Raw genomic sequence first — 15963 nt, forward strand, 5'->3', positions numbered from 1 at the left:
TGTCGATGGACATTTAGGTTGTTTCCATGTCTTGGCTATTGTGACTAGTGCTGCTGTGAACACAGGGGCCCATGTATCTTTTTGAATTACAGTTTTGTCTGGATATTTGTGGGATGGGCCCTTCTTGTCTGCATGCTCACCTTGACCTGAATCATGCCAGGCTGATGACTTGTGGCTTGTGTTCATCTCTGGCCAGATAGCTCTACCTCCTTCTTGTGTCTCTCCACCTTGCTTTCCTCACTTCCTCACTCCCGGAGGCCTCAGGGACACACAGTGCTTCCAGGAGGTCACTGCTTGGCCACCACGGGCTGCCTTCTGTCCTGACCGGAGCACCTCTGCCTCCCTGTTCCTTTGCACCCAAAAGCCTATTCTTGGTCCCTCTGTTCTTGCCCCTTTGAGCAGTGGAGGGGTGTTTGGAGTCATTTCTGTGTCATTCTGCAGGAGAGATGCCAATTATAGGGGTGACTTCTTCCCTTATTGCTGGGTCATATGATGGCGTTGACGTGCGTCTCTCTCCAGCTTCCTTGAGGTCAAAATCATCTGTAGCTCTTGTTAAAAGTAGAGCTACCCAGAACCCTTTCTTGGATCCAGGTTCCTGTGGGGCAAGGATGGGGCCTGGGAACTTGTGTTTTTACTAAGTGTCCCAGCTAATTCCTATCAAGAGGTTTAGTAAACGCTGGTCTCAGGTCCTAAAACCCAGACCTAGTCCCTCTTCCTTGGCACAGAGTATACGAGGGAAGACCCAAAAGCCTGGTCCCTTCCGCTGGGAGGGCTCCTGCCTGACCGATGTCCCCTGCCCAGCTTGGGAGTGCTCTGTGCAAGGGAGGCAGAGATTTTAGCACAATTCATTTTTTTTTTTTTTTTAGGAGGCGTCATTTACAAATAACATGATGTTAGCTTCAGTTGTACAACTTGATGACTTGATATTTGTCTACATTGCATAACTCGATTCTTTTGAAAACCTTTTCTGTCTGACTGCCCTGTCAGTTGCTTCCTCCTCTTACAGAGGCAGGAGAATGCCATGTGAGCAAGTGTTTGCCCTGATGGTGGTGTTCTTAGATGATTAGCAGAACGTGGCTCCTGGGCTGCAGTGGCACAGCTGTGGGACGCAGATGTCAGGCTTCCCCATGTGGCTTGATTAGGAGGGCTCCAATTCACACGCTCCCCCATAGGCTGGCCCCTCTTGACAACACATGCAGGAAATTGCAGTGAGAATATTCCTTTTGTTTCTATGGCTGTCACCCTGTGGCTGGAAGAGTGTCAGTTTAGCGTTGAGTGGGAGGAAGAACTTGGTCGCTATTGAGCAAAGACAAACGTACCGGTCATGAACATCCCAGGGGCTCTTGCTCTGCTCCTAGGACATAAAGTGAAAGATTCAGGGGGCTAGGAATGCTGGGCTCTGTCCATTCTTCTGGAAAGGCTGGACTCTAGAACAGGTGCATCAAGGTTGCATGAAAGGCATGCCTTTGGCTTTTATTCATTCGGAGAAGTAGCCATGAAGAAATTTCTGCATTTATCCACAACCAATATCAATGGTTAATGCTGATATTCATGGTGTTATTCAGTATCTCTTGAGTGAGGCTCAAATACATAGTAAATTGCATTTCTAAGAAAAAGTTGCTCTCCTAAGACAGCACTTTCTTTCACTAATGAGCCTTCTATGATCAGGATGGGTTCAAAGATGGCTTTGCCTAAAACCTCTCCATGCAAAGACTAGAACACTTAAAATTGCCTTTCCCTTTTTATTATTTTGTATCCACTTGAGTCCTATTCTTTTATGTCATCTCCTTCTCATTGTGAGGCTTAAAAGAGTAGTTTTTCATTTTTTCATTTTTTTTTTTTTTTTTCAGGTCCACACCTGCAGCATATGGAGGGTTCCCAGGCTAGGGGTTGAATCGGAGCTGTAGCTGCTGGTCTACACCACAACCACAGCTCACAGCGACGCCAGAATCCTAACCCACTGAGCAAAGCCAGGGATCGAACATGTGTCCTCATGGATACTACTCAGATTTGTTTCCCCTGAGCCATGATGGGAACTCCAAAAAATTAATGTTTCTAATTTTGATTTTTTATCTCTAACAAGTTCTTATTAAGTCAATAGCATTTTATGAATGATGGGATTATTTTATTCTGGTGGCTTTTTTGCCCCCGTTTTGTCTTATTTGAACCCAAAAAAGGATTTTTGAGCCAGTTTGCCTGAATAACCTTTCTTCAGAAATAATTATATTCTGTAATGAGTCTGTAATTCCTTTTGTATTACTTTGTGAAGGACATTTAAACTGTGAAAAATGCAGTGAAATCTATTACAATTTTTATCCATCTGCCTTATTTCTTAATGCTTATTGTCAAGATCTAATTAATTCCCCACTCAAGAGAAAGAAACACAGATACTATGCTAATTTGGTTCATAATCACATTAAGAATTTACAGGCATGTGGAGTGAAAAAGCAAGAACAATACAGAGGCAAGAATAGCGAAAGAGATAGATTTGATGAATGTTACATAAAACCCAAGGGTTTGTACATTGGAAACATAACACTAGTACTCGGTCCATTATGAATGAATGTGTTATTCATAAAATGCTGTGAATTTGAGAAGTATTTAATAGAAATCTAATAGGAAGTCACAAATGGTGTGCAAAATCCAAAAACTGTTGCAGAATCCCCCCAAAATAAATTCATTGCAAAAATCCTAAAAGGGCCACCAGGATTTCGGAAAAAGAACAGGACCCTTGACTCGCTGCAGACACACTGCACACAGCAAGTTGCCTTTTAAGCAAATGGCTCATTAGGCCAAGGGCCCCCAGCAGCCTCAGGGTGTTGGGTTTCAGTAACTACTCCGCTGGTGTGTCTTTTCTTCGCCTGTCTTCCTTTTTCTTATTTTAACTGTTTTCATGCATGTGGATCTTTTCCCATAAAAATTAGACTCTTAGGTGGCGCAGAAATCATCAGTTAACACGTAAAGACGGGTTCCGTCAACTTACACGCGCATCCTTCCCTCTCCCCTTGCAGAGAGCAGCCCATCTTCACCACCCGAGCGCATGTGTTCCAGATCGACCCCAGCACCAAGAAGAACTGGGTGCCTGCAAGCAAGCAGGCCGTCACCGTCTCCTACTTCTACGATGTCACAAGGAACAGCTATCGGATCATCAGTGTGGATGGAGCCAAGGTACCGTCCCTCGGGCTCACTTTCGCGTTTCTGGTCACTTATTTCCCCTCAAAAGGAATACGATACGTTTGAAAAGTGGAGGAGAAAGAGTGCACCCCAAATCCTGCCACCTCCACAGAGATGTTATTGTTATAATTAATGCCTTTATAACCACAGATCCTGCTTTTTTCTTTTTTTGTTTAAAATTATGGCAAATGAAAAGAAAAAAAAAAAAAAAGCTTTCCCTACTAGCATGTTGTCTTCATAACTAGCATTTTAATGCCATTTTAATAATTCCATCGGGGCCTCGAATTTGTTCGTCTCTCCCCTTATGGTTAGATACGGAAGAGGTTTCCAGTTTTTGACTACGGAGATCCAGAGCACCTTCATAAAGCAGATAACCCTCGTGTTGACCATGCCTGCTGCTTCCTTTTGGATATTTCCTTGGGATAGATTCCTAGAAGAATAGTTACAGGTCAAGAGAGTAACGCTTTATGGCTCCTTAGGATGTTGCCAAATGGCTTTCCAAAGAGTTCTTTCTTCCAGCACGAATGAAGATACCAGTTTATTGTACTCTCTCTCACCAGCTTCGGGCATTAGTTCTAGTCTCATTTTGGTGTTATTAGGCCTGGGAGTCGAATTTTATTAAATGATTTTGGAGTGTTTCTTAAAATAATTTTTTCCTAGTGCTTTCATTATTCGACTGTCTTCGTCAGTGTTTTTGCCACGTTATTATGAGAGCAGAATAAAGAAGGGATATCAATAGACAGACACCGGATTTACAAAAGGAAAAAAAAAAAGGTAGACCTGATGCTCTATAATTGCTTTTTTGTCTTCAGTCTGTGTTCATCCTGCTGGACATCGTTCCACGGATTATCGGCTGTCACCTGAAATTCAGCGTATTGAAGCTGAATTCCCCATTTGCCCTCTAAACCACCTTTCCATTTTCATTTCCCAGTCATTTGGTCTCAAAGAAAGAAAATGAAAAAGCACAGTCATTCCCACTTGAGTTGGTCAAAAGAGTCTGCCTTTGAAGTGTCTCGTATTTATACTAAATGCTTTGTTTTGGGGCCACGACTCCCATCCTGGTACATCTTGCTTAGACTGTTGCAGTAGCCTCCTCCTCTCCGGTCTGTGCTGCCCACTCTCTCTAGGTCAGCGTTCCTAGGCAGTCAGAAGCAGGAGAGTTGTGGGGTGTGCTGAGTAGTAGAATGGGGCCTGGCTGTAGGCTTCTCCCTCCACAACCCCCACAACCACAGAGCAGAAGGCATGGGAAGCCTCCATTGAAGACCCCCCAGGAAAGGCATGAGAGCCTGTGGTACCTCCAGATCCCATGATGAGCCCCCTGTCTGAAGGCAAAATTCTCCCTTCAGCCTATGTTCTCCAAGGGCCTCCTCTGTACTCTCAGCGCCGTGGAGGCTTGCAGATGAAGAAGCTTGGCCTTCTGGTCCTCTTTCTCTCCCTTCCAGTTGCCACAACCCTTCCTCCTACCTAGGAAGGCAGTCTAGAAGCCCTTATTTTATAGCAGGGGTCAAAGAGAGATGGTGCCTGGCTGAGTACACTCCGCTGGTCAGGTGCCTGCAACCCACTTCCCCGGACACCAGCTCCTAACTCTCTGGATTGGGGCGGGCTTCCCCTACCAGCAGCATGCTCAGGCATGGCAGGGTTCTGGAGGTGTGCAGGAAGTAGGAAAGTGCCTGGCACATAATAGGTCGGCACTTTGTGTTTGAGGATTGATGATCTGAAAGGTGCCTTTATTTTTTTCTTATTTTGTGTCTCTTTAGGGCCGTACCTGCAGCGTATGGATGTTCCCAGGCTAGGGGTCGAATCGGAGCTGTAGCTGCCGGCCTATACCACAGATCCGAGCTGTGTCTGTGACCTACACCGAAGCTCACGGCAATGCTGAATCCTTAACCCACTGGGCGAGGCCAGGGGTCGAACCTGCATCCTCATGGATACTAGTTGGGTTCATTACCGCTGAGCCACAACGGGAACTCCCAGGTGCCTTTATTGATTGATTTATTTATCTTCTGGGAGACGTGGTGACACTGCAATTGTAGTAACGCTTTCTTTCTCTGTGCTTTTGAGCTAGACTCTCCTCAGGTCTTGCGAGGATGCTGCCAGGGCGGTAAATCAAACTGACCTGCTTTCTTTTATCTAGAGGTGCTGTCAGTTCATCTGCCATCCTTGAGATGGGCTGGCATTTTTGTCAGTTGAGTTATCCAAGGATGCAGGGGACTTAAGTAGAGATAAAATGACTCTCTTGGAGAAAGTGCTTTAGTCCTATTAGCTGGGCTTTTAGTGATTTGTCAGCGTGTCAGCCACTGTATTGCAGGGCCCCCCAGTTCCCGAAGGCTTACAGCAGTGGGGTCCAAGGCAGATGAGCCGGCTCTAAGAAGTCAGAAGGGTGTAGGAGGGTGGGCCAGCTCCCAGCTGCAGAATAGAGTTAGTTCAGGCTAAGTGTGAGGATCTGTCAAGTTATGTGGTCACCTAAAACATAGGAATTGGGGCAGTTCCTGTCATGGCTCAGCAGAAATGAATCTGACTAGTATCCATGAGGACCCAGGTTCGATCCCTGGTCTCGCTCAGTGGGTTAGGGATCCAGCGTTGCTGTGAGCTGTGGCATCTAAGTTACAGATTCAGCTCGGACCCTGTGTTGCTGTGGCTGTGGTGCAGGCTGGCAGCTGTAGTTCTGATTTGACGCCTAGTCTGGGAACCTCCATAGGCTGCGGGTGCAGCCCTAAAACGACAAAAAAAAAAAAAAAAAGTGGGAATTGGACCTTAGGCTGTGGGGTGCTGCTGGAATCCAGAGATGGAGCTGAGGATCTCTGGCCACCCCTCCTATGGCACCAGGCCACTTGGTGTTCCAGGAGCTCCCCCAGAGGTCCCGCCTTGCCAGCAGGGCACAGGAACAGGGCCTTGTTCTGCAGAAGGGAACGTCCTGTGATGGAGCAGAAGGCCCAGGGGAGTGGGGAGGTAGAGAGGGGCCTTAGTCATTTAGTTACTGTGGCTGGCGCTTGAGGCTGAGGGCGGGGGCAGGTGTCCTGCTCTGAGAACTGGAGCGCAGAATACCAGGCAGTGGTCCCAAGGCCATCTCAGTCCTGCTGGACCTTTCCGCCAGCTGGTGAGCAGCAACGTGCAAACCAGCAGGCCAGGTCCAGGTCAGATCCTGTGCCTCTGTCTGCTTTGCAGGTTGGGTGGGACATGGAGAAGGACCCCAGGACAATGACTTCCCCAGGGTGGTAGTAGCTGTTGCCACCCCCTGATCTCATGCACCTCCCCCCCACCCCCCACACTGAGTTCCTCATCTCTCCAGCCCCAGCTGCTAGGGCCCGGGGCAGGGTGCAGTGTGCTGGGCTGATGCCAAAGCCGCCCTGTTGCAGGCCTCTTGCCCCTTCACCCCACCCCTGCCTCCCATCGTTGTGTGCCACCTAAAAATCTTGTTTTAGGCCCTTGAGCCCAATGTTATCTGATGCTTTTAGCCTTTGGAGCCATGTCTTGGCCCATGGGCTGCACCTCTGACCTTGAGCAACTCTGGGTCCTGCCTCTTTCTCTTGGTCTGGCCACATCAAGTGCACGACCTTGAGCTTCTGCTTGGTGCTTCTGAGCTAGCTGTTCCTCCCAAGGCAGGAGGCTGTTACAGCCTGGAAGGTGAAGTCTGCTCCTCCCTTCCCAAATGGAGGAGTGGATGTGCTTCAGAACAAGTTGCCGGCGTGGAAGGGATTCGGAGGTGGTTGCAAGCAAAGGCCAATAGCAGACTCAGCCGCCGAGTCAACCAGGGGCAGCCGGCAGAGCCCAGGCTCCCGTGAAGGGGGAGGAAGCTTTAGCAGCTGTCATTCCACACCCAGCGCAGCGAGGTCCTCTGCCCTGTCCAAGCCCTGCCATCATGCTTTCCTGGGAGCAAGGGTGCAGGCAAGCCCTCTCCTGCCCTCAGGAGCCATCAGCGCTGCTCATCGTAGGGAAAATCTGTGCTCAGACCTTTTGTTCAGTCTTCCTGAAACACGCAGGCATTTCCTTCTTCTCTGGGAAAGTATTTCACATGTCAGTCCCAGCCCCTGCTAAAGACACAGTGGGTAGGAATGCTGTGGTGCGTAGCTCCAGCACTGCCTGGGGGTTCCTTGCAGCCATTTCTGTGTGCATGTGGCTACTAGGAGACTGTGCCCTTTGAGGACTGGGGACTGGGCTCATCTTTGGTGTCCCAGCACCAAGCCAGGGTAGGCGGCACCACAGACGCCGGGGCAGGGGTAGGGAAGGAGTGAGTGATGTGTTCAGGCCTGTAGTAGGTATGCCAGGTCCACAGAAGGACAAGGGTGGAGTCCTTACCACGAGGGCACCAGGACAGAAACCTCAGAAAGTCACCCAGGGTCGACCCCGCTCACAGACAGATGGCAGCCACACGAGGGACCCTCCCACCTCCCAGCTTCCCGGAGCCCTGATGTGAACCAGCATATCACTGACAGCCGCAGCCAACTGCCGTGTGATTGATGGCGAGTCTGGGGGCAGGGCAGCCCTTTCCCCTACACAGGCACTCCATTTCCAGAGCATTTGTTAATTGAGCCATCGCAGCACTGGATGTCATCGCGCTCTTGGCACTCTTCACAGGCCATGTTCATCACTGCCGTCCTTGGGAGAAGTGGCCCTCGCCTGTGGACGAGACCTGCCTGGAGCAGGTGTTTCTCCCCGGCGCTCTGGATGGCTCTCCTGCCCTTGGTGCTCAGTTATTTATAGGATCACAGGAACCTATATTGGGCGAGACCTTCGAGACCATGTATTCTACAAATATTTAGCAGCACCCACTGGGTACTGCCTGCCTCCGATGATTCGGAGGATGGAAGCCTCTGAAACCCTGACGTGCGTGCCCTTTGCTTCTGGGAATGTGAGCTTGCTCTCAAGAACACGGTCAGGGGTCCCTCCGCCCCAGCGTCAGAGTTTCCTCTTTGGGAGCAATACAGAGCACCTTCTGTGCAGGGAGAAAACACTTGGAAGGTTCTCAGCACATAGTAGGCTCCCTTTTTTTCCTTCCCTGACTGTGGTATTAAAAAAAAAAAAAGAGACTAAATGCATCTATTAATACCTACTCTGGAAGCAGGCAACAAGTCTTTTTAATTGCTGTTAACTCATTCCCAGCCTCTTTTGTAGAAAACTTCCAAGTTTTTCCAACTTCTGTCTCCCTGGATTTGGGAAAATTTGCCTTGAAGAGGCATCTGGGGGGCCTGTCTCTGGATAGGCACGTTCCTCTCACGTCCAGGGCCAGACTGGAGCCTGCAGAAGATTATTAGCTTTTTGCTTCTTCCAAATACCTCTTGATTGCATATGTTTTGTGCATTTTTAAAAAACTTGGTCCCAGTAATCTGCAGGAACTGAGTCTTTTACTAGAGAGTATTTTTTCTCTGCACAAAAATCTCAGAATTTACAAAAAAGAGGAAGGGGATGGGAAGCCCATATTAAAATTTGGGCTTTCAAGCAGCCGCTTCGCCCTTTTGGACTTGACTTTCTCTTTCTTTCTTTCTTTCTTTCTCTCTTTCTTTCTCTCTCCCTCTCTCTCCCTCTTTCTCCCTCTCCCTCTCCTTTCGGGCCGCACCTGCAGCATATGGAAGTTCCCAGGCTAGGGGTCGAATCCAAGCTACAGCTGATGGCCTACACCACAGCCACAGCAATTCGGGATCTGAGGTGCGTCTGTGATCTACTCTGCAGCTCACAGCAACACTGGATCCTTAACCCACTGAGCGAGGGCAGAGATCGAACCTGCATCCTCATGGATGCTAGTCGGATTCGTTACCGCTGAGCCACAGCAGGAACTCCTGGGTTTCACTTTCTGAAGACACTCCCCCCCGCCACCCCCCCCCCAGCTTTCCCCTGTCCCCTGTCCCCAGGGAGGCACCACTTTGTGGTCCTGCTGAGTCAGTCTGCCGCATTTAGCCCCCACCCGTGCCCTCTCCCCACTCCAGGACCTCAGTCTTCCTTGTTCCTCCTGACTGGCTGACCGCCTCCTTGCATTTCTGCATCCCTTCTCTGGCCCTTCTTGGGGCCGCCTAAAGTCATCTCCTACCCAGGCCTCTTCTCTTGAACATCTGTCCCCTCCTGCTGGGTGACATCCTCCACTTCTGTGACCCCAGGGTCTGCTGAGCACCCCCCTCCCCAGAGGCCAGAGCCCACAGGTGCAGCCCCTCCCCCCACCCTCAGCACAGGTTTCTGGCGTCGCCAGGCTCAGGGCACCACCTTCTCTTTCTTAAGCTTCTGCTCGCCCTGCGGATGAGTCTCCCTGATAGCTTCGTTGTAGTCGTATGTGCTTTATGTTTAACTGTTTACCTGTGCCGTTTCATGTCTGATAATAAAGCAGACACTCATGTGCCCACCACCCAGGGGAGGAGGTCTGCCCTCTGCTAGTCCTTCACGAGTCCCTTGCTGGGCCTCTCCTGAATATACACACCTGCCACAAAAGGTTACACTGCTCTTGAAATTTGTATTAAGCATTCCCTTGCTTGTCTTTGTACTTTTGCCACCTGTGTATGTATGTTCCTAAACCAGAGGCTGGCAAACTTTTTCTCTAAAGGGCCTGAGAGTCATTGTCTTCTGAGCTGTACATTCTCTTTCACAGCTATTCAACTCTTGTCTGGTAGCACGAAAACAGCCCGAGACCAGTATTGTACAGCATGGGTGTGGCTCTGTGCCAATGAAACTTGATTTACAAAAACAGGCTGGACTTGACCGGAGGGCTCTAGTTTGTTGGCCCTTGCCCTAAATGTATTATTCAGTTATGCCTGGCTTTGATTCTTTTACATAAATAGAATCACACCAGAGACCCATCCTGGAAGTCTTCTTTTGTGACTTTTTAAACTTTAAGGTTTTGTGGTCATCCATGCTGATACCTATAGCTTTGGCTGTCCAGCTGTGAAAGTCATTTCATTGCATGAGTTATTTTATTATATGAAGAAAGCACAGTTTATCCTTTCTGCTAGTGATGGACATTTATTTTTTACAAACACTGCTACTACAAATATTCTTATATTCTTGTACCTTTCTCCCGGTATACCTGTGCAAAGGTTTCTTCAGATAATATACTTAGGAGTAGAACTACTGGGTGGTAAGGAGTGTGCATTTGAAACTTTATCAGAGAGAGCCACATTGTTTTTTTGTTTTTTTTTTTTTTTGTCTTTTTAGGGCTGTACCCATGGCATATGGAAGTTCTCAGGCAAGGGGTCAAATCAAAGCTCTAACTGCTGACATACACCTCAGCCACAGCAACGCCAGATCCGAGCCGTGTCTGTGACCTACACCACAGCTCATGGCAACACAGAATCCTTAACCCACTGAGCTAGGCCAGGGATCGAACCTGGGTCCCCGTGGATGCTAGTCAGATTCGTTTCCGCTACTCCATGACGGGAACTCCCCACATGGGTTTCCAAAGTTATTTTGCCCTCATTGCTGTGGATCATCACTGCCGCCCCTGGTATTTCCATACGTGTTTCGAATTTGGCGAGTACATAATGGTGATGCAGTCTCCACATTACTGGAGAAATTGTGGCTCAGGTCCATCCAGTTCAACCGACCTCATTCTTTCCAGTCTCCCAAGACAGGGGTCCATGTACCTGCCCAGAACTAAGCCTCCCTGGGGCCCCATCCCTTCACCCCCACCCCTGAGAATGTCCCTCCTGCTCACACAGCTGCACTGGGCACTCACCATAGCAGACTCAGCGGAGACCGGAGGTCTTCTCAGATGTGTCCACTTCCTTTCTGTCCTTCATGCATGCCTGAGGGGGGTGAAGGTCAGCAATGAGCCAGAGCCTCAAAGAAAAACAGAGGCAAGAAGGTGGATTCCAGGTGCAAGAGCAGTTAGCCAGGACTGATTTGGGTACCAAGAGGAACAGACACAGAAGGGACATGTGTCCTTAGCAGCTTCCGTCTGCCCAGCTTCTCGGGGGACTTGGTCTTGGTGGGCTGAGCCGACAGTAGCACAGGGCAGAGTTCCCATGTTACTGGGAAATGAAGGGAGAAGCTCCTGGAAGTGATGGCTTTTTTTTGACAGCTTGGTTGCCCAGCTGTCGGTCTTGCTGCTTTTGAGAAGGTCAGTGCCCTGGATTTCTTGGGAGAACAGCCAGGCAGTCAGTCATCTCACTAATCGTAGAGATGGGTTTACTGTTATGACCTTGAGATTGTGCAGACCAGTGACCTCTGGTGAGTCATGGCGTGAAAAGGACATTGTAGGAGTGGATAATGGCGTTTCTTGCCCCTTTCTTCTCTCTCCTCCCCTTACTTCCTCCCTTCTGGATCTTGAAGGTTCCAGATGTCCCAGAGCCTTTGGTGAATCATTAGGAGGCAGCCAGGGCATTGCCAGGTCTGCAGAGAAGCAGCCTGGGGGGTTGCAGGAGCAGCCGGGGCATCGCCAAGTCTGTAGAGGGGTTGCAGAAGCAGCCCAGGCAAGGGAGCAGGCTTTCTTTGTTCTTCCTCCTGGCTGACCTGCAGCCTGTGGGATCCCATAGGTTGTGTTTGGTAAATGCCCAGGCACCTTGATGCCAGTGGCAGAGTGAGAGGTAGCTGCGTTGAACCAGAATCAAAGCCATCCCCCTGCAGAGCAGGCATGTCAGTAGAGAATGAAGAGGACAGAGGCACTCCCACGGCCAAGTTCTGATGAAGAGGTTCTGCAGGACTGGGAGTTTTTGTTCTGGAAGTGAATAGACCTTTTGCCTGCTCTGGGTCTGGGGGTGGTGAGCACCTCATGCATTTGTATGGGTAGGAGGGCCATTCTGGGCATGGGAGTGAGAAGGTGGGACCTAGGGGATGGAGGGAGGCTTAGTTCGGGGCAGGTGAATGGACCTTTCTCTTGTGAGACAGGAGAACATGAAGGAGGGTGGGTTTGACAGACTGAATTCCAGGCTGGGTGTTCCGACCTACCTTCTACCCGCCACCAACACACATGTGATACGGGAGGGGAGGAGAGATGAGCAGTCACTCTGGAATCACTGCTTAGAGTGAACACGGGGGGATCTGAGGACTGGGGCAATGACTGCAGCTAATTAATCTCAGCTACCCATTTGAAGTTATACTGATAAACTCTATTGGCATGTTGAAGTTTAGTTGTCTTCTTCTTCTTCTTCTTTTTTTTAAAGCCACACCAGTGGCATATATGGAAGTTCCCAGACCAGGGATTGAATCTGAGCCACAGCTGCCACCTACACTGCAGCTAAAGCAACGCTGGATCAAGTGATCCACTCTGATCCAGCTCCCTCAGCCTGCCTTGGTTCCACTGTATTGGTCCTGCCTGGGGCTCTATCAGACCCCAGCCACCCTTCCAGGTCCCAGAAGCCTCCCTCTGTACTTCCCTCTGGTTTAGATCTGCATTTTCCATACCTCACGCCCCCATTTCTTGATAGTGTCTGGTGAGATCGGGCAGAACTCTCTACTCTTGCATTCAGTTATCTGAATAACTGCATTATTATTATTATTATTATCATCATTATTATTATTTGGTCTTTTGTCTTTTTAGGGCCGCACCCACGGCATATGGATGTTCCCAGGCTAGGGGGCCAATCAGAGCTATAGCTGCCGGCCTCCGCCACAGCCACAGCAACACAGGATCTGAACTGTGTCTGTGACCTACACCACAGCTCCTGGCCATGCTGGATCCTTAACCTACTGAGCGAGGCTGGGGATCGAACCCTCAACCTCATGGTTCCTAGTTGGATTCCTTTCTGCTGCACCACAACGGGAACTCCTGAATAACTGAATTATTATTAATTTTGATAACGTGTCTTTATTCACATGGACTTGGGTATCAGAGGAGCTCACCCGGGGCCGAAAAATCAGCCTGGCGTGCGGTGAGAGCATTAGCATTTCATAGCTAGGGCGGGAACAGGAGTCATCCAGTGTAACATGGGAAGCACGTCATAAAGAAGTTCAGAACACAGAGATTTGAGTCAGACAACCTGGATTTTATCTCTAGGCTCTGCCACCGGCCAGCTCAATTTCTTCTATGAAATGAAGGCAGTAGTCATACTTCACAGGTTTTTGGGTTTTTTTTTAATTTTTTTTTAGTGGCATATGGAGGTTCCCAGGTTAGGGGTCTAATGGAGCTGCCAGTCTATGCCACAGCCACAGCAATGCCAGATCCAAGCCATGTCTGTGACCTACACCACAGCTCATGGCAACGCCGGATCCTTAACCCACTGAGCAAGGCCAGGAATCGAACCCGTAACTTTATGGTTCCTGGTTGGATTTGTTTCTCCTGCGCCATGATGGGAACTCCCTCATAGGTTTGTTATGAGGTTTCTGTGAACTGATATAAGTGGTTTTTTAGTCTTTGGTAATTTAGTATTTATTTTTTTATTTTTTTAGGGCCGCACCCGCAGCATATGCAAGTTCCCAGATTGGGGGTCGAGTTGGAGCCACAGCCACTCGCCTACACCACAGCCACAGCAACACCAGATCTGAGCCTCGTCTGCGACCCACGCCAACAGCTCACAACAGCGCCAGATCCCCAACCCACTAAGCAAGGCCAGGGACTGAACCCACGTCCCCGTGGATGCTAGTGAGGCTCGTTCTGCTGAGCCACAGCAGGAACTCCCAGTAATTTAGTATTTAGTGTTCAGGCTTCCAGCAATTTCTGCCGAGTGAACCTAGTGTTGATACTTTATAACACTTTTCAATTGTGTAGTGACTACTTACTTACAGGTCTCTGCCCTCTTCCTGACTGTCTGCACCATGAAGACCAGAAATCTTGACTCCTTCATCTTTGTGTCTTTGATTAGCAGAATGCCAGGCATATAGGGAATGTTCAGTAAATGTTTGTTGAATGAATGAATGCACCATGTGCTGGGCATCATCCATGTATCCCTCCAGATTCATTCTCTGCTCCTCCTCACCCTCCTCTGGTCCCTGAGAGGCTGACCTATAGATGACGTCAGTGGGCTCGTGAGACCTCTGCCTTCTGGTTGGGTTTGGCCAATGGCAGGAGACCAGAGGGACAGAGGGTGAGGGCATTTGTTCTGCTGGCTGCCCCTCCTATGAGGTCACCATGTGCTGGTGTGTCCCTCCATAGAAGTTCCCTTTTCTCGTTAAGGCAGCCTGTACTCTAGAGCCCTCTCCTCCCACGTCCCACAGCCTCTTGTCCCCTCATCCTCTAAAGCCGAGGTGTGGTGGCAGCAGCTAGCACCAGGTCCCTGCATTGTCCCTTACAGGGTCCCTGCGCTCAGCTCACACCTGCCTGATTAGTCTGTTTGTAAATGGACCTCCACCAGGTATCCCACTTGGAGTGTACCTTTTCTTTCCTCTGGGGAAGCAGCAAGCCCCCCTTGCTCATGGAGATTTTAAATGGTCTGAGCTGGAGTTCCCATTGTGGCACAGCAGAAACAAATCCAGCTAGGAACCATGGGGTTTCGGGTTCGATTCCTTGGCATCACTCAGTGGGATAAGGATCCGGTGTTGCCGTGAGCTGTGTAGGTCCAGACACGGCTCAGATCTGGTGTTACTGTGGCTCTGGTGTAGGCCCGTGGCTACAGCTCTGATGGGACCCCTTGCCTGGGAACCTCCATATGCCACAGGAGTGGCCCTAAAAAGGACAAAAGACAAATGAATGAATGAGTGAATGAATGGTCTGAGCTGGACACTGGGGCTCCAGGTACTTAAAAAGGTGTGCAGCGCGTTTCTTCAGAGGATGTATGACGTGACCGGCCGTTAAGGACAATTGGATGTGCGGCAGCTTTGGGGAAATAAATAGCAGTTTTGGAAACTATTCTCTGCTTGGGAGAGGCTTTCTCCCACTGATAACTGGTGAGATCCTATTTTAGGCTGGCTGGCTGTTTTTAAGTCTCTGAAATTGCCCCTTTTCATGGTTGCATGTATGACTCAGCGTGGGATGAGCCGGAAGAGGAAGCACGCCAGGCCAGCTAGAACGGCGGTGGGGATGCAGGCTCTCTTTACTAGCCAGGAGTTACTTTGGTGTCTAATTCAGTGTTTGAATGTCTGCTCTTTGGGCTGTTTGGCCGCAGGTGATCATCAACAGCACGATCACACCCAATATGACTTTCACCAAAACGTCGCAGAAGTTTGGGCAGTGGGCCGACAGCAGGGCCAACACGGTGTTTGGTTTGGGGTTCTCCTCGGAGCAGCAGCTGACAAAGGTAACGTGGTCCTTCCCACATTGTATGGTGAGGCGCGCGCCCCATGCTCCCCTCCTTCGGTACCTGCCCGCCGAGGGGCCACGCGCTGCCGTGGGTGTACAGATTCCTCTCGATCCTTCAGTTTCTCGCCTTCTGGCACGGCAGGGCTGCCAGACCAGTGGACCTTTTAGAAATACCAGGTGGCTTGAAAATGGAGCTGTTGTTTGGAGAAGGAAAACATCTCGAATAATGCTGCTCAGAGCCTGAGGGCACAGCCTCTCGACGTGGCTTTGCCGGTGCTCCTTCCCCAGGGGACCACCCTGTTCCTTGGGCCCCACGTGTCTCTGACGGCCATCAATGTTGGTGACTGTCTGGGTGGAGCCCTCAGAGAGGGGGCGTAAGGTGATGCTCAGTAGGAGTTTAAAGAGGGGTCTGTTCCCCCTTTCCAGCATTCATGCAGGCGGGGCTTGGGGGGTTCTCCGACCCCAGCTGGATGTCCTGCAACTCAGTTCTGATCTGCTTGGAGGTGGCATCAGATCCTGCAGGGGAAGAGTTCAGATCCTCCCCACTTCCAAGGCAATCGCAAGCCCGGGGGTCCCCTGTGCTTCTGACCCACCAGATGCAGATCAGACATTCCAATGACTCCCCTCTGAACAGTCAGTTAATTTGCTATTTACAGCTGTTTACAGAACTCAGAGAAACATTTTACTTATTAGACCAC

The 15963-nt window shown here is 49.8% G+C and overlaps 1 protein-coding gene across 4 annotated transcripts in view; it reads left to right on the forward strand.

The window, feature by feature from the left end:
- The window catches only part of HOMER2 (homer scaffolding protein 2), a 103174-nt gene that overhangs the window by 51007 nt on the left and 36204 nt on the right, over positions 1-15963 (forward strand). For 2 of the 4 annotated variants that reach the window (XM_001927296.5, XM_005666110.3), the window contains exons 2-3: positions 3012-3168; positions 15132-15263. In XM_001927296.5, coding sequence (XP_001927331.2) covers positions 3012-3168; positions 15132-15263 — 289 coding nt within the window. The remainder of the gene's footprint in view (positions 1-3011; positions 3169-15131; positions 15264-15963) is intronic. The other 2 variants (XM_021098885.1, XM_021098884.1) reach the window with 1 other exon arrangement.

This window comes from Sus scrofa, chromosome 7 (genome assembly GCF_000003025.6).
Source record: "Sus scrofa isolate TJ Tabasco breed Duroc chromosome 7, Sscrofa11.1, whole genome shotgun sequence".
Taxonomy (NCBI): Eukaryota; Metazoa; Chordata; class Mammalia; order Artiodactyla; family Suidae; genus Sus; species Sus scrofa.